This window comes from Streptopelia decaocto, assembly GCF_964273445.1.
Source record: "Streptopelia decaocto genome assembly, chromosome: 1".
Taxonomy (NCBI): domain Eukaryota; kingdom Metazoa; phylum Chordata; class Aves; order Columbiformes; family Columbidae; genus Streptopelia; species Streptopelia decaocto.
In genome coordinates, this window is record NC_138663.1 from 107,967,938 (window position 1) to 107,985,502 (window position 17,565).

Genomic DNA, 17,565 nt, shown 5'->3' on the forward strand with positions numbered 1-17,565 from the left:
ATTTTTAGATGAAAAATCTAGAGACTAGTATGGCATGTTGTACATTAAAGTAACACAACCCTGTTGATATTCAAAGCTAGTCAGTTGTGAAGAGTGGGTTATAATTAATTAATCCACTTTTCCTGAATGGATGGTGGCTTTGCAGTTCACAGTTACTTTATTTTATGGAAAACCAGGGTTTCTTTATAGGGAAATATTATTAGAGAATGATAGAATAGGGTTAAAAAATTCCATGGTGTGCTGAAGAGGCTATACGTTATTGTAACAAAGCCGTTTCTAGTGATATACGTGTGAGACTTGACATGTGAATGCAGCCTGGGTAGTGCTGCTGTGGGGGATTTTTCCCTTTGAGTGTTTCTGCCTTCAGGTGCTTAGGCACGGGAATAATTGTTTTGAGGTAATGGACCCTTTTCTTGATCAGTCTGGTTAAACATTTTTTTAAGAAATTTTTTGCTAAGTTTCGTACTTGTGAAATCCGTGCCTTGCAACCGCATTTTCACTTCTATTTACCACGGTCATTTACAATCAAAAAGGCCAAAAAAAGTCTTTAGATTCTTGGATCCCTCAGGTTTCCCTTGCCAGCAGTTTTGTTTGTGGCCTTTCTGCCAACAGGAGCCGTCAGTCACAGGGGTTGCTGCGCTGTTTGATCCCTGAGAACCAGACTGACCAGCCGGATCCCGAGGCAGTGCCTGCCGACCCCAACAAGGTGCTTCCAGCCCATGGGCTCATTGCTGCAGAGGAGGAGCAGTTTGGGGTGCAGGCACCGGTGTGTAGCCCCAAACACTTGGGTTCACCTGCCCCTCCCCCCCCAGATGTGCTCCTGGTCATGAGCTCTGCTGTGCCAGCAAGTGCCTCCTCTGCAGGTCGGGGGATTTCAGGCTGCTTTAAAAAAGATTCTTTCCCGTGTGCTCGGTGAAGTCAGTTAATGGCAGAGAATCAGGTTGAGTAAGGGTTTGTGGTGGTGTTTCCCCTCAAATGCATGTCTGGGCTCTTCCAGGTATTTACTGCTGTGCTGTGGTTATTTAACATGGTTTGCTGGGCAGCAAAAGGAATTCCTCCTGCCGGTGGAGATGAGACTTCTATCCAAAAGCTAAACATACATGAAAAGCTGAACTACCAAAATGACAAGAGGAAAATGTTGGAAGTACTCAAAAATCCTGGTGACTACACAGAGTCTTTATGGTATTTCCTGTGTAGCAGAGACTATGAAGTATTACCAGAGAAATTTGGGACCAAGCCCTGTAACCTTTTTAAGCCTTTTAGGGAACAGTTGTCTTTTCATAGGGTGAAACTGCTTTTTGAGAGGGATTAAAAGAGGTGGTAGTTCTGAAGGCATCATTTACTCCTCAAATTTGTTTTGCCTGTTTGTTTTAGGATTGTATTTTGCCATACTCCAGTATACGTACTAGCTCTTTTGTCTGCAAATTTGCCTTACCTGGCTTATCAACTTGCAGTTCATGGTTTTTCATTGAAGGAAGGATGGATGCTGTTGGAGAGAATATCTAGAAAGGGTTGGAGATGCCAAGCATGAAAGAACTGTTGGATATTAGTCAAGCATTGGAACCGGCTGCCCAGGGAAGTGGTTGAGTCACCATCCCTGGAGGGGTTTAAAAGGTGTTTAGACGAGGTTCTTGGGGACATGATTTAGTGGTGGACTTGGCAGTGCTGGGTTAACGGTTGAACTTGATCTTAAAGGTCTTTTCCAACCAAAACTATTCTGTGATTCTGTGAAGAACAGTATTGGCCCATGAGTAACTGCTGGGGCAGGGGAATTCAAGACTCTTATTTGAGGAACTGGTTTTAACCTGCGAGCCTACTGCCTGTAGCTGGAAGATCTGGCAGAGTGATCCATCATAGGAAGATTCTTGCTGGAGTCCTTGCCCACGTTCCCTGATTAGCACGGCAAAGATGCATTTCCAGAGGCTCTGAGCTATTTTTGCTTTGGTTTGCATCTGCCTCCTCTCCCTCAGGCTGAGCTGTGAGGCAGTGGCATTGATTTCCATTTGGACTGGAAATGCTTATGCCACCTTGGGCACACCAGGAAAGGGCCTTCCCTTCGGAAAGAGAAGGGCAGAAAATATCTGTGTGTGTGTGCGTTGTATTTTGAGAGGGGAAAAGAAAATCTCTCTTCAAAATAAGATCAGAACAGGAGTACTTAAGATAGCCTGGTGCCTGACAGGGTCACCACACAGGACAGGTCTGTTTTCAGGTCTGTTTTCTGGTCTGTTTTCAGCTCTGATTGAGGTCAGAGGTCTGGACCAGGCTCAAGTGAAACTGCTGCTTAATTATGTGCTATTACCTAGGGCATTCTTCCCTGATGATTTATTGTTAGCCTATTCTACAAGCAAACTCAATGTTGTGTCAAACCCTTCCTTTCTGCTGAGTTGAGTTGGTAGCCCTTCTGTTGGTTCAGGGGACCTTCTTGTTCCCATGAGGGTCCATGGGGATGCAACACTGGGGACCCAACAAGCCGCTTCCCTTGGCAAAAGTCATTCCCCTGAGATTCTGGAGTGGAAAAGCAAGGATTGCAGCTGAGGAAACAAAGCCACAAGCCAAGGGGAATTTAAACAGCTTCACCTTGTTGAATGAAGGCTTTGGGGCAGGGAAAGAGGTACAGGATCTGCCACTGATGTTGAGCTCTCTAGGGTTGTTTTAATCTTCTCATAGTTACTCTTCCATTGTGTGTTTGTGGCCAGTAGCCAAGAGAGGTGTGAAGCCTGTTCACCCTCCAGGCCAAAATCACCTCTGCCTGTTATTTCAGGGCAAAGAAGGTGACAGTGAATAGCAGCAGTTCCAAGAGGGTGACTTGTAGATGTAAAAGGGAAAGCTAAGCAGACAAGCAGAGCAGCAGCATTCAGGAGAGACCAGAATGGGAAATGCTGGGGATGTATCCTCCTTGATTAGTGGTCCATGCCCTGAGCTGGTCCCCTTAGGAAGTCAGGATTCCTCTTCTTGAAAAAACACCTTGTTTTCTTGTGGCTTTGAGATGTCTGTTTCCTGTTGTTAACTTTGTCCACCTTCCAGCTGCTAGTACTGCTTTGTGCTATTCTAAATATTGTAATTCTTTTGAGAATTCTGTTCCTGCAGTATTTGGAAATAATTTTTAAAATACACACAAAAAATTGGTTTTTAAATGTTTCTTTCTTGAGCCTTGTGAGTTAAATAATCCCTGAGAGTGAGCTTACGCAGTGTTATATGTCATGCCTAAATGATGGAAGGATTGAAAATTAAGGAAATACTGTAGATGTTTCACAAGTGCTGGCACAAGAGCTCTGCCTTGTACTGCACAAATCGTCTCTGCTGCTGCAGCCACATCTCAAACATTCTCCTACCTGTTTCATATAAACTCATGAATTTACAGCAGAGACTTTGACTGCTTCCAGTCATGCTTTTGGTATTGTTTTCAGGGTTTCTGTGGTGCAATGAAATCCCAGTTAATTGAAAATGCTTTTCAGTTCAGACCACTGGATTGAAAGCTTGTTCCAAATCTCAGTGCTTGTTTTGCATGAGAGGGAGATGCTCCCACAGGGTGCTGCAGCTCTTGCTTTATGTCACCTCACCTGGGAGGACCCAACTAGGTGGTGGCTCATGTTGTCCCTGGGTTTAGATCAGACATGAGTGAACGAGAGTCCCCATTGTCCCTTCCCAGAGCGCTGTGGGCTGCATGGGTGTCTGTGTGCACAGAACAGGCTCCTCAAAGGCAGTGAGTTCGCAGAGAGGCGTCTGTTGGACGTGGTTCTTCTTCGTGGGGTGGCGGAGGGAACTCAGAGGCAAAAGAGAAGTGTGACTGCGACTGGGCTGGCTTTTCTGGGCCTGGGAGCATACGAGGATGTCTCGTGTATCCCAAGTGATGGAAGACACTGCTCAAAACAGCCCCAAACCCATCTTAAGTATTAAAGCTTGTATTACCAGGGGGCATTTTGGTTTGGACTCTGTGCCTTTAAACAGTTTCTCTGCCGTGCTGGATGACTTTGGAATTAATTCTTATTCTGCAGTTAAAAATACCTTAGCTGGGAAGTTCTAAATCCCTGCCTGCTGGTTCAGCTTCTTCCCTGCCTGAGGCAGGACTGACAGTAAATAACTAACTAAAGGAGAAAATATCTTCTACAGATAGTGCAGTAATAATTTCTTTCTTACAGAAAAGACAAAAGGGAAAGTGTGCAGCAGGAGCATTCTGGCATCAGACTGACTTAGGTGGAGTTGTCATCAAGTCCAAAGGCTGGGGTCAGCAGTTGTCCCTGTGGCTACTGTTTGCGGCAGTTTTGCACAAATCTGGCACAGCCGCAAACTGTCCTGGCACACGCAGGAGCAGCACAGCTGCTGCTGGGGATGGTTTTCAGAAGCAGAATCAGGGTGGCCGCAAAAGCACCAACTCTTCCTTCCACTTAAAAGTAAGGATTGGAGTAGTGGCTCCTGGTTCCACTGTGCTGGCCTGGAGGGTTAGGGAGGTCCCAGGCCTGCTGGTGTCCAATGCTGCGCCTCACCAGCTGCCTGGGGCAGCATTTCCTGCCCTGACCTTGCAGCCAGGAAAATGCAGGTGAAGGCAAGGAGAGCGGTGATCCCGTGGGAACAGAGACTAGTAGTGGTAACTTGAGTGGCAGGATTTTGGGTAGGTTGGCAAAGCTGCTCTAGTGGTATTTGTGGGGTCACAAGGGGCTTATGCAGGGGGTTGTGTCCGAAGGTGCTATAAAATGAAGGTGAGAGGCAGGAGTATCTGTTGTACACTGTTTATTTTTCATGTGGAGCTTGGCTGATAAATAGGACTGAACTAAAGCAACGCTTATGAAAAATAAAACCCAACCATGACTCAGAAGTGCAAAATTGTCTTCCACCTGTCCAGAGACAGTGAGGTTATGGTTTGCTGGAGACAGCACATGGATATTGGTGTCTGTACCAGCAGGGCAAAGGCTTCAGCTTATTGATATCCAAAATGTGAAAGGATGTCTGGTACAGTGTATGGCTTTGTCACTGGGTGGCCACCTGTAACTCTGAGAAACAGCTTCTGTTAAGAAGAGGTCACGGGTGAATTTTTCCTCCCATTCCTATTTACAAGTTGTGGTGCTGTCTTCCACTCAAACCACTGAACAAGGGCTGCTGAATGGTGTTATGAAATTAAAACAACAAGAACTGTAAAAGCCAAGAACAACAAAAACCCCCGTTACATTTGGAGATGGGTCATGGTATAAACAGCACCAGTAGAAAGCAGATGGTTCCCATGGTGGAGGAGTGGTTTGTGGTGGGAAGACTTAAGAGTTGCAAAGGATAAGAAAAGCTTAACAAGTGCATCCCAGGTATGAAATTACAGTAACAGGTTGCCTAAGGCTGAGAAAGGTCTTAATTGCATCGTCCCAGTGGGTGCACAGCTGGTGGCAGCTGAACTGCCTGCGGCTCTTCCCTTGCACCTTCCACCCTGTTCCCTGCTCATCTCGTTTTGCAGCTCTGTGAAGAAGGAACTCTACTCCAGAGGACAAAGCGTGCCATGAGATAGTACATACTCAGTCTCATGGTACTTCAAGGAGTGTTTGGCAAAATATTCCCAAAGGAAAAAGTTACCCTATAGTGGAGAACAGATAAAAGCTGTGGGGAATGAACAGAGTGTGGGGCTTATTTGGTGCCTGGTACAAGGGTCTGTAATGTACCTGCCTGAAGAAGTATCTGGAAGGGAAGAAGTGAAAGGAGTTTACCTACTAGGTCACTTGAGGAGGTAGGGATGGTCGCCTGGGGGAAACTGCTGTTGGCTGGTACTACCCCCCTGTGCTCAGGCACTCGGGTATCTTGTTCCCTCAGTTCTTGTCCAAGAGCTATTCGGAGCCCTCCCTCTCCCAGCCTTTCCTGCGCTGCCTGTGCAGAGAGCCAGCAAAGCACTGGCTGGTGCTGCCTGCGTGTTGTGATGGGTTTGCAGCTCCAGGGAGCTGTGTCACAGCGGTGATGTCGCTGCCGTGACCCCCTGCCCAGGCTGCCCTGTGCTGTGCGGGCCTGGCAGAGCCTCCTATGTGCGCTGAGGCAGCTTCACCAGGCAGGCCTGGGAGCAAAATCACATTGTTGCTTCACAGCCCAACAGCAGTGATGTGGGCTGGGTGTCTCCTGTGGCTCTCTGAGCTGTGGGGCAGGGCAGCTTTGGGGACTGGGGGCCCCTCACGCTCAGAAATCCTGCGAGTCTGCAGCCCCCTCACCAGGTGCCTGCTGAGGGGCTGGATGGGGGAGCTGGACTTCAGGCAGGTCGGGCTTTGCCAGGCTGGGGTGAGATCAGTTTAGTGCATCGAGGGGCGGGGAAAGCTTCATTCCTGCTACCCTTCTGTGGTTCTGCTTGGGGCTGTATGGGTGTCATGGATGGAAAAAGGAAATCCCCATGCCTAATTCCATTTAAAAGGTTTCCATTGTTTTTTTTCCAACTTTCTTCCCATGTTAGGGTAGAGGAATGGCCTCAGGACCCCTGCAGGGGCAGGGTGACTGTGAACACATCTTGTTTAGAGTTTGATGAGAAGTTTGTTTAACCAGCTGAGTAGCACATGAGGACAGCAGCATGGCTGTGCTCGTTGGTTGGCGATATGTAGCTGGGAGCAGCAGGGTTTCCTAGGAGGCCATGTACCAAGGCCTTGGGATCCCATGTGTGTGAATTCACCAGTAATAATCACCAATGTCTTCAAACTAACCATTTCCTACAACACCACATTCCAGCTAGGGCTGTCTTCATTTACTTTCTCGCCTCCGAAGTGCAAAACCAGGGAGAAAAACAGAAGTTACCAGGTTGCTGTTCAGGCACTAGGAACATGGCGAGCGATTTGATAAAGCAGATACAGCCTGACTCTTTACATACACCCCATACATAGGCTTGGTCAACAAGCAGCATTCAATAGCTGGAATATATCAAATGGATTTCCACCAGCTCAGCTGGAGAGCTGTCTCTTTCACTGGCATGATTTGGGGTTTGGGGCAGATTTCATTCAAAAAGGAAAAAAGTCCAAGTTGATTTCCCGCTTCTGGATGTTTTTGCAGCAGCAATGCCGTTCCTTGACGTGCCAAGAAGAGCTCAGGGTTAGCAGGGTCCCGTACAACTGCATCTTCTCCATCCACAGGCTGCAACCATCATCTGTCTAGGTGCCAGGTCTGGATCGGGAGCTGACCGGGCTCCTGCCCCCAGCCCCATTCGCTGCAGAGTTCCCTGCTGGCCTGGCCCGGCTGCAGCAGCCACAAGCAGCAACACGTGGACAGGACCTTGCACAAAGGTGTTTGGTTTTTTGGCCAGTCCCTGGCATTGTGTCTGGCAAGCGCTGCCGGCCGGGCCTCCAGGTGCCACGAGGGAGTGGGGATGGGATAAGGTCTTCCTGAGATCTCCTTTGCTGTTGCGCTCCAGTCTGTTTTCAACACCTCCCAGAGCACATTCCCTGCTGTCAGAGATACCCCTGATGTTCCCCATGCTTCTCCCCATCCAGCGGTTGAGTTCATAGCTTGTTCTTCTGTCTCATGGTTAAAAAAATCTAACTTTGTTTTTACTTTTCATCCTCGTCTCCCTCGCTCATGCTGCTGAGGGAGGCAGAGGCAGCTTTTGGAGAGGAGGGTGGGGAGGCTTTATTGAAGACCCAGGGTGGAGATGGAGAGCGGGATGGAGAGCGGCCTCGTGTAGGGCTGCTGTTGGGGCTCTGCCGGGGAGAGAAAGCCTGGAGCATTCGGCCGCTTCGTTCCTGGAACATCTGCTTCTGCAAAAGCAAAATGAAAAGATGCTCTTTGAGGAATGTGCAGAGGGGCAGGTAAGCCTATGGGGAGGCAGGGGCTGCGCTGTGCCTCTCGCCTCAGAGAGAGCAGGGAGACAGGAGTTCTGCGCTGAAGCGGGGCCAATTCAGCCCACACGTCGCCTCTGCCTCTTCTACTGTGATTGTAATAACCTGGTTTTTATATGACAAGGTTTTTCCTTAGATTGGACATCCTAGTGTGAGAATACTGTGTGTGTTGTCCTAAGCCAGCCAGGAGGAACTCTCTTTGGGGATTTTTTTGTATATGTTGGTCACTGTCTCAGAAAGTCAGTTTTGTGCCTGAACTCCCAACATTCCTTCTTCCCAGGACTTTTTCCTTTTAGCATGCTGGGACAGACCACCCATCTTCTGCTGAGCTCCCTGGCCGGCCCAGCCTTTTTTCCTCCTTCCCTTCTCATGGGAGGCAGTGATGCCTGACAAGTACTGGCAGACACTTTCCTGGAGCAGGCGCCACCCAAACCCTTACATTAGGTGGTAGGAAGGTCAGAATGCAGGTGTCTGTGTCAAAAAGAGAAACACGTGCAGGCTCTGCGTTCTGCTTTGGGCTTTATTGTCATTTTTGCTTTGTAAAGCTGAGTGGAGACTTGCTGGAGCTGGTGGGGTTGAAGAGGCCACCTGCTCAGTCAAGGAATCCGCTACACTAAGGCAAATGCTGCTACTTTTAAGTGCCTACATGGCCTTGCGTTAGGCTGCTGGGCTGGCTTACAGGAAATCTGGCACGTTCTGCATGGCTGCCGCAGGCTTCATGTGGGAAATGCCACATGCGAGCGCCCTGCTGCTCCTCCTGGGGATGAGGAACAAGAAGGCTCAACCTTGGCGGGAGCACTGGGGTTCGTCTCGCAGGCGATGCTCGGCTGGAACAGAAGAGCCAGCCCAGACAAAGTTAAGTTGCTGCCCAGGTCTGCGAGAAAAATGCTTCTGCAGAACGTATTCTGGGTTTGCCTGCTTGGGCAGCTGCAGCCCACAGGCTTTCTCAGCCTGAGTTTTTGTTTTGTTCCTCCTCCCTTTCCTCCTGCAGCGACTCTGCTCTGCAATAACCTTCCTCCCACCAAAAGAGCATGTGCTCCCCCTCTCCAAATCTCCAAACCTCGGTATTCCCACCCAGCAGAGGGGCAAATGCTAGGTGTTCCCATCAAGTTTCTGGTGTTTGCTAATCCCAGGGAGTAATGATTGAGCACAAATACCAAGTTTAACTATTCCTCTGTGAGCTCCCTCACCCCATTTATATTTTTATCACATTGGCCTTTATTAACTTAGTTTTGGAGCCTGGATGTTGCTGCAGTGCAGAATGATGGAACAGTTCCTGCCTGGAGCCACGCTTCACCACGCTCTCATACATGAAGACCCACGGTCTGTGACCTACCCCTGCACTCCTGCTAGCTCCAGAATAGTCAAGACTGCCTAGAATCTCCATAGTTAGCAGATGGTGGTTGCTCCTGATAAGTGGTGCCAGGAAGCATTCGGATGGGGGAGGGTTTCTACTGCTGAGAGCTGTGAGGATGTCACCAGGGCTGGCAAAGCCCCGGAGCCCAGTCAAATTCAGTGGTAGGAATGCTAAGTGGGTTTTTTTAGATCAAAGAAATAGAGGTTTTGTTTATATGATTTAGTCTCTTTCATCCTCTCACTGAAAATAACTTAAAAAAATGGTATTTGATAGGAGATATCTTTTTCCTGGCCAAGCAAAATATTTTGATTCCCTTGTCCCCCTGGCACCTTACCAGCCACTTCAAACAGCTCAGTGACACTGTGGTGCCTCATGCTGTTGTGGTACCAGTGCTGGGGGAGACCCAAGTGGCCCAGCTTGGCTGGTAACGCAGGTGGCAGGGGCTGGTTGGCTGTCTCTTGGGTCACAGGGGTCAGGGAGGGAACAGAGAATCCCACCTTCCTGTGAAGGGTCTCAGCCATGCTGGAGGACACACCTGCTTCCTGGTCCCTGCTTCAGCAAAGAGCTGGAGTTTGAAGAAGCTGGTGCACTCACACCTTCAGCAGTGTAAGTGCCCGGCTGGTCTGAATTGCCTCCTGCCTCCATTAGTGCTGTGACCACCGTGGTGTTGGCTCAAGCCACCACTGCTGCAGGAGGAGCAGGTGTAATTCACCTGCCTCCAGAATGACTCTTCCCCTCCAGCTTTGCTCTAGCAAGGTCAGTAAGTTGTGCCCTTCGCAGGCAAGGTCTTCCTAATGGGCTGCTCCTGGGGCCATGGGGTGCTAAAAGAGTAGAGCATGTGTTACTGCTTCCCTTGAAGTGCTGGAGGATTAGATAAGGCCGGGCAGGCTCTGGACCTTCACCTGAGGCAGGAAAATAATTTCAAAGCTTTGGTTCAAACAAGTTCAGGTACACCCAGCCAGATTAGGGAGAATATGCTATGCTTTTGGCAAACTTGCTACTGGACAAAAGCATTTTCACAGAATCCTGGAATAGTTTTGGTTGGAAAAGACATTTAAGATCATCAAGTTCAACCACTAACCTAGCACTGCCAAGTCCACCACTAAACCATGGCCCAAACAGCCTCATCTCTACACATCTTTTAAACACCTCCAGGGATGGCAACTCAGCCACTTCCCTGGGCAGCCTGTTCCAGTGCCTGACAACCCTTTCCGTGAAGTGCCTATTTCTGAATTTTATTGCTACATGTTAATATTTCTTTGTTTCACAAAACAAGTGCCAGCTGGGCCTCGCAGTGCACTGCTGCTTTCTGCAGGCTTTCAAGGCTGTGCTGTTGTCCAGGCTGTAAATGCATAGCGTGGCCTGAACACCCTCTGTGCATTCTAGTTGCAACCTGTAAGATTGACCTGAGGTGATGCAGCCGTTTCCCAGTGCAAACATCCCTGACTCCCTCTGTGCACTGAGCAGAGGGCAGCAGCCCTTTGAAGGGACGCCTTGTCTGACAGGACCCTTCTGATGGAGAGGAGCAGGGAAGCCCTGCTCAGGGAGCCTTGCTGAAGTACAGGGGCCTGGCTCCTACGTGTCTGCGAGGAGGTGGAATGAGCCTCGCTGCTTCCCACATCTGTGGAGCGGCATCTCTGCCATTAGTGCCCCTGTGTGGGGCTGCAGGGGGCTCCCCTCTCATGCCAGAACAAAAGTTTCGTGTCACATTAATATTTCTTTTTTCTGACAGCTCTGTGACTCTCTCACAGAAAAAACACATGCAAGGGATTGCACAGGTGGGCAAAATTGGCAACGAGTTACAGACATCTTGATGTCTGAAAATGGACATTTTGACCTTTTTCACAAACAGGCGCTTTTTTGTGGGTTACATGGCCCTTACTTTTAGAAAATTGATGCTAGCATAAGGCATGTTATAATAATTATTTATGAAGTAATAATAATAGCATATTAATGGCATGCAAATTACTGATCTAGTAATCTAGCATGCCCATAACCATTCCTGCACTTTTAATGTCAACATTAAGAACAACATCTAACTGTGATAAGGCAAATTAATGTTAATAATAGTTTTGACACTAATAGCAAGTTATCATTATTTTAAAAGTCTTTCCTGTTGCAAGGCTCAAACTGATTTTTAAAAAGCCAGAGCACCTCTCAGCTCGCTGTCACTGATGCTGTTCCTACAACACTGCAAGGAGGTTTCACTCTTGTTCTTAGCAAAGGCCTCTGTGATTGCACCAGATTTCCTGTTCTGGGGCTGGGACACTAACTCAGTAAACAGGAGGCCACCTCCAAAGACCTTTGCAGAGCAGCCTCTCTCTAATCGAACTGGGTAAAATGTTTCATCAGCAAAGGGTTTTTGAAAATATCATCAGTGTGCAGTGTTGAGTGGGTAGAGCCATGGAATGGGACTGAGGCTTTGAAGTTATTTTCCTGTCTCCACACAGCCAAACTCATCTCACCTCCTGTGGGCTTCATGTGCTCTGTTTGCATTAGTTTTGTGTATTCAGCACCTATGGCCACAGGACCATCCCTCACGGGGAACATTCACCAAGCTCTGTGGAGATTCACTTCCAGCAGAAGCTTTATGTGGATGTGGTCAATGCAGGTCAACCCGGGCTTTTCATCAGGAGAGTTCACCCTGCTCTACTCCCCAAGGAAAATGATACTGTCTATGAACAGATTGCAAAATAAGCTGTTTGTATGGCTGGAACTGAGGTTATCCAGAGAACACCCACCTTTGCATGGGACAGACATAGCTGTAAGGAGATTATCAACATGTAGTCTCTGTTCTGAAGCCTTCACAGCCTAATTTTAGCCTTTCTCAAAAATGTGTGCTAATCAGCATGGCAAGCCATGGCAGAGGAGAGATGAGAACTCCAGTAAGAGACAGGTTCTCTGTGCTTTGGTGGCACTGAGTGGTGACATGGCTGTGGTGTGGGCTACTTAATTCACCGGTGGTCTGTGAATCTTCCTGAGGATTTGTTCATGAACAAAAACTGTGCTGAGATCCTTTCAAGAGAAGGTGCCGTTCACCATGGGAAGCTGTTCAGGTATGAACTGATAAGTGACCTGAGAGAATATTATGTGCGTGTTGGCTCCTTCCAATAGTATCTGCTTCATGCTACTCCTAAACTGTTCTTTTTTTTTTCTGGCTTGCTGCCTCTATTGATATTTTGCCTCAAACTGATCCATCCAAACTGAGCAGTTAAAGCCCTGCACAAGCCTCCTGCAAAGGGTTTGCTTTCAAGTGAGGAGGGAGCAGCCTGACAGCCTGCATGCTGCCGTCTGAAAATGTTCCTCTGAAGCGTCCTGCTGTTCTGCAGGATTATTTGACAAGCTCTTACTCTGTTCCTGTCCGTTCAGCTTGCGCTGCTTGCTGCTCTCCTCCCTGCTTGCTCACGTTTCCTCGCACTGAGAACTAGCTTTGCTTGGAGCTTGCAACCAGCAGCATGAAATCTGAAATGATGCCTGTACTGGAGGGTCTGGCAAGGGCCTGGGCTCTCACCAGAACCCAGCTGTGTGGAGAGCATGTTGGAAAAGGACTGACTCCCAACAGGAAGGCCTAGGACGGCCTGTTCAAACAAATGGTAACTTTTCCCTTCAAATTAAACTTTGCTACCGGTTTCAGTCTAGCGAAGGGACCTCACGACCTCCAGTGTGTAGTTCCTCTCTGATGTCTGTGTGATCTTATTCAGTGCTAATGGGGAGCACAGACAGTATGAGCCTGTTTGCTCTTGTGTTGCTATTATGCAGCTCTACTGAATGTGGTGTCACATTCAGCATCACACCTGTGCAAAAGACAGAAATTATCCCAAAGAAGCAACAGCCAGAAGCGGCAAATCCCCCTCCTGCAGCGCTGGCACACATTATTGGGTTCAGCAAGCGGGTTTGGTGTTATCCTACTGTGCTGGCTTTCAAAACAGAGACCGTAGCAAAAGCATCTGCTCTCTACCCGTGATACAGGGGAGAAATAAAAACCACTCAGACTTCCTGGAATGGCAAAATACCTACCCAGGCTCCGTCAGGTCCAAACAGCTCTAAAAAGTTGCCAATAAATTCCCTGGACTTTTCTTCCCATTTCTGAATGAGGTCATGGCTCTTCTCTTCCACCTTGTAAACAAATTCTTTTGATTTTTCCTCCACATTCTTGACTTTTTCTTTCATTTTGTCCACTTGGTTTTGAAAGCGGTATTTCTTCTCCTGTTTAAAAGTGTGGACAGAGATTAATATATAGGGACTTGGAAATAATTAGCCTCTGACAGATGAGAAGAAGAAAAAAACCGCATTAATGTATCCTAATATATATGACATCGGTTAACTATTCCCATGTTATTTTTATAAATGCAAATTTAACATTTGTGGAACGAATTGCAGAAGGTACATATGGAAAATACTGTCTTGTGTGATTACTTTGTTTAATCCACTACATTAATCTTTCCATACTGAATGCACTTTGAAAATTACATTAATCTTCTGAAGGATACAAGTGAGGAATTAACAGCTCAAACTTTGCAGTAAGCAAAAGGCAAATCTTCCTGGGTTTTCTAGCAAATGCAGCCCACTGCTGACTTTACAGCCTGGATGTTATCTCGGACCAAAAATGTCTCTTTGGTTGGATTTCTGCAGAGCAGAAGGAAGATTCCCTTCACCTCCAAGCCTGGCTAATATAGGAGCTTGTGGCTGCAACAAAAATGTGCACAGGCCAGTGGCTTGTGGCCAACAAACTTGACAGAAGAGAGAGCAAACTCCCAATTGCCAAGTCACACAGCAAAAGAGAGGGATGGAGAAGATAGTGTTTGGGGGCCAATGTTGGGCCACGCTTCTAAAATACTTCAGGGTTAAAGGGCTTTTGTCTTGAAATGCTTCTGTGTTTTGCAAATATACAGGACACCCAGTGCTGTGCCCTTGAAGGTGGAATGTGTCAGCAGAAGCACAGATCACTACTGGCTTTTAATTTCCTGTGAGCTTCATTTAATGGGCATATTAATGTGCTCTTAAAACAAATACTGTTTAGTGCTGAGGTGGACTTTATTCAAGCGCATGAAGAACAGTCTTTGCAGGCCATGAGGCCAAAAAAAATCCTCAGGGTCCAAAGAAACCAAACTCACTTTGCACCTACTAGGTGACTTTAACAAGGAAACCAGAGCTCTTCTGTCTTGGCAAAATTCTGTTTTGTTTTGGTTTTTATTATTTTTGAAACACAAACAGCCTCTAGTGCAAATTAGTATTTCTGCATTTAAATTACTATAAGCTAAATAACCAAATGCCGGGAGGGACTTCAGGATACATCAGTGTCTTGAAACCGGGGGAAGCATACCTTACGCAACAATATCTTAACCTCAGAGCTGCTACAGGATAAATCTGAGAACCCCCAAAGGCATACAGCATGCTTTAATTTAAGGGATATTTGCAACAGTGATACTTCCGGGTGGAGTACTTAAAAGCAGGATTTTTTAGAGGTATAGAGGGCTGAAAAAAAAGCACACTGAATTAAATATTTATTCCCTGTGATCTGTGATTTATCTATGAGACTTCAAAATAAGAAACAAGTAAACAAAGCCCTCACGAAATTACACAATTCAGTCCTTCACAAAGGGGTTTCCCAGCTGCAGGGTAGGAGGGTGGGAAGTCTTCTGTGAGCCAGCTCAACCACAGGGAACATTTCAGTTATGTAGGTCATCTCAAGGCCTTAAGTTATGACTTGAAACAGCAAATGAAGGAAAGTAAACTTTCATTTCTGTTAAGTGTTTAACTCCTCACTGGAGGGTACGGTGCAGTTCTGTATGTAGTAGTTGAATAATTTGAGCCATCCTTTCCAATGGTCCTCTTGCCCTGCCTCTTGTGGCTTCTGGTCTCTTCAGCATCATTTGTGTATGAGCTTCCTAACACAGGGCCTTGTTTTTAAAAACTATTTTAGCTTCCTCTAGTAAACTTAGTGCTCAGCTTGCCTTTTTTTTTTTTTTTTTTTTTATCCTGTCACATTGTAGAGAAAGTTTGGGCATCAAAATCTTTGCTCTCTGTGCTGCCTTCCCACAGTGGGAATAAAGGAAGAAATAGTGTCTTGAGTGAGAGGCTGGGAAGCCTCCGGGGGAATGAGGGGTGGGCTCTTTCCTAGCGTGTCATTAAGTCACCTACTGCTTAAGGAGGAAGGGAGAGCAACAGCTTTGCTCCAAATGTGAAAGCATAAGATGGAAATGAAGCTGCTAATTAATAGGAGCAATTGAAACTACCCTCAGATTACCAGTTTCTTTTAGATCAAGTTATTCCCAGCTATTTTAAAAGCAGCAGAAGGATGATACCCTTTCTAAGCCTTTACGCTACGTTCAAGGTCCTAGAAGAGAATGTCTCAGAAGCAATTGCAGATTGGTGTACTTACATTTATAAAACTAACATTCAGCTCTTTGGCGGTGTATCCTCGTTGGAGATTGCGCCGGGCATACACATCGTAGTCCCGTACGATCCTTGTGATGATATCCGATGTCGAGATACCTTCGGTTCTCTGTGTTGGTACAAACATTCCTGAGCAAAGTGGGAAAAGAAAGCCTGCTGAGAAAGCATGGCAGGACCAGGCACTGCAGCAAGTAGCTGAGGATAAACATAGAAACGCTTCACCAGACGTAAGAGACTTGCAGTTCTGCCTGCCCTATTCCCAGTTCTTTCCTGCTGTTCTTGTGTGAGCTTAGGGAAGATGCTAGGTTGCTGTACCAGTCATTTTTTCTCAAGTCTTCAGAAAGGCTAAAACTTGCCCTCTTCACAATGTCAGTTGTGATGTAAAACTTATTATAGAATCATAGAATGTCCTGAGTTGGAAGGAACCCACAAGGGTGTCCTGGTTTTGTTAAAAACAAGACCAGTTCTCTTTTAGTGAATTGTTCCTTTCAGCTAAGTTCTTCTAAGTACTTTCTAAGTAACTGCACTTTTCGAATTTAGCTACATGTTTGTTGGACACTGTTCCCCAAAGCTGACAAGGGTGACCAGTGGAATGCAGAAGCAGCCCCATGTTTAGATTTATTGCTGTAACGACCAAGAAGACTGGTAAGATTCCACACATCACATAACTGAGAGGGGCGTATTTGCGAGGAGGGGAGAACAGGTGACTAAAACTGACTAGCTGAGTATTCCATCCCACATGCATCATACACCCTACAAAAGAGGGAGATCACAAGGGTCTCACTCTCTTCAACCATGGCCGGCATCTGAAGAGGACCCTGCCTGTCGTACCTGCATCCCTGAATCCAGTTGCTGGTTTGCTGTGAAGTCCCGCCCAGGACTTCTGGGTGCCTGCCTTGCAGCTGCTGGAGCCACAACAGCTCCCAGTTCTGCCACCACCGGAGCAATGCCAACTCCATATCGGGCAAAGCTGCTCTACCCCAGGACATTCAAGATTGGCTTTGTATATTTTGTATATTTTCTCTCTTTATTAGTAGCATTAGTAAAGCCTTTTAAACCTTTCCAACTTGAAGCCTCTCTTCCTTTTTCCCTCTTATCACTTTTTCCTATCTAAGGAGAGAGTGGGGGTGGGATTAACAGAGAGCATCTGCCACAGTTTATTGTCACCTTGCTTTAAACCTTGACAAAGGGTCATTGGGTCCAACTCCTGTCCCTGCATATGACAACCCCACAGTTCACACCATGTGTCTGAGGGCCTTGTCCAGTCTCTTCTTGAACACTGCCAGGCTTGGGGCCGTGACACCTCCCTGGGGAGCCTGTTCCAGTGCTCCACCACCCTCTGGGGAAGAACCTTTTCCTCATGTCCAACCTGAACCTCCCCTGGCACATCTTCCTGACATTCCCTTGGGTTCTGTCACTGGTCACCAGAGAGAAGAGATCAGCGCCTGCCCCTCCTCCTCCCCTTGTGAGGAAGCTGTAGCCACCGTGAGGTCTCCCCTCATAGAATCACAGAATCATTTTGGTTGGCAGAGACACTCAAGATCACCAAGTTCAACTACAACTTAGCTCTAGCACTAAACCATGTCCTTAAGGACCCCATCTGTACCTCTTTGAGGACGTACAGATCTGTACGTCTCCAGGGATGATGACTCCACCATTTTCCAGTGCTTCACAACCCTCTCCATGAATAAATGTTTCCTAATATCAAATCTGAACCTGCCCTGGTAAAACTTGAGGCCATTCCTCTCATCCTATCACTCGCTACTTTGGAGAAGAGACCAACCCCCTCCATGCTACAACCTCCTTTCAGGTAGTTGTAGACAGCAATAAAGTCTCCCTTCAGCTTCCTTTTCTCTAGGCCAAACAGCCCCAGTTCCCTCAGCTGTTCCTCATCAGACTTGTGCTCCAGACCCTTCACCAGCTTCATTGCCCTTCTCTGAACTCTCTCCAGCACCTCAGTGTCTTTCTTGTAGTGAGGGGCCCAAAACTGAATACGGGATTTGAGGTGGGGGCTCACCAGCACTGAGTACAGTG

General features: G+C 47.2%; 1 protein-coding gene across 1 annotated transcript in view; it reads right to left on the bottom strand.

The window, feature by feature from the left end:
• Positions 1-7,490: 7,490 nt before the first annotated feature.
• PCYT1B (phosphate cytidylyltransferase 1B, choline) overlaps positions 7,491-17,565 on the bottom strand; it is a gene marked incomplete at both ends in the record, with an annotated part of 37,344 nt that continues 27,269 nt past the window's right edge. Inside the window, 3 exons of the mRNA XM_082052965.1 lie at positions 7,491-7,697; positions 13,153-13,341; positions 15,518-15,660. Of these exons, the coding sequence (XP_081909091.1) occupies positions 7,491-7,697; positions 13,153-13,341; positions 15,518-15,660 (539 nt within the window). The remainder of the gene's footprint in view (positions 7,698-13,152; positions 13,342-15,517; positions 15,661-17,565) is intronic.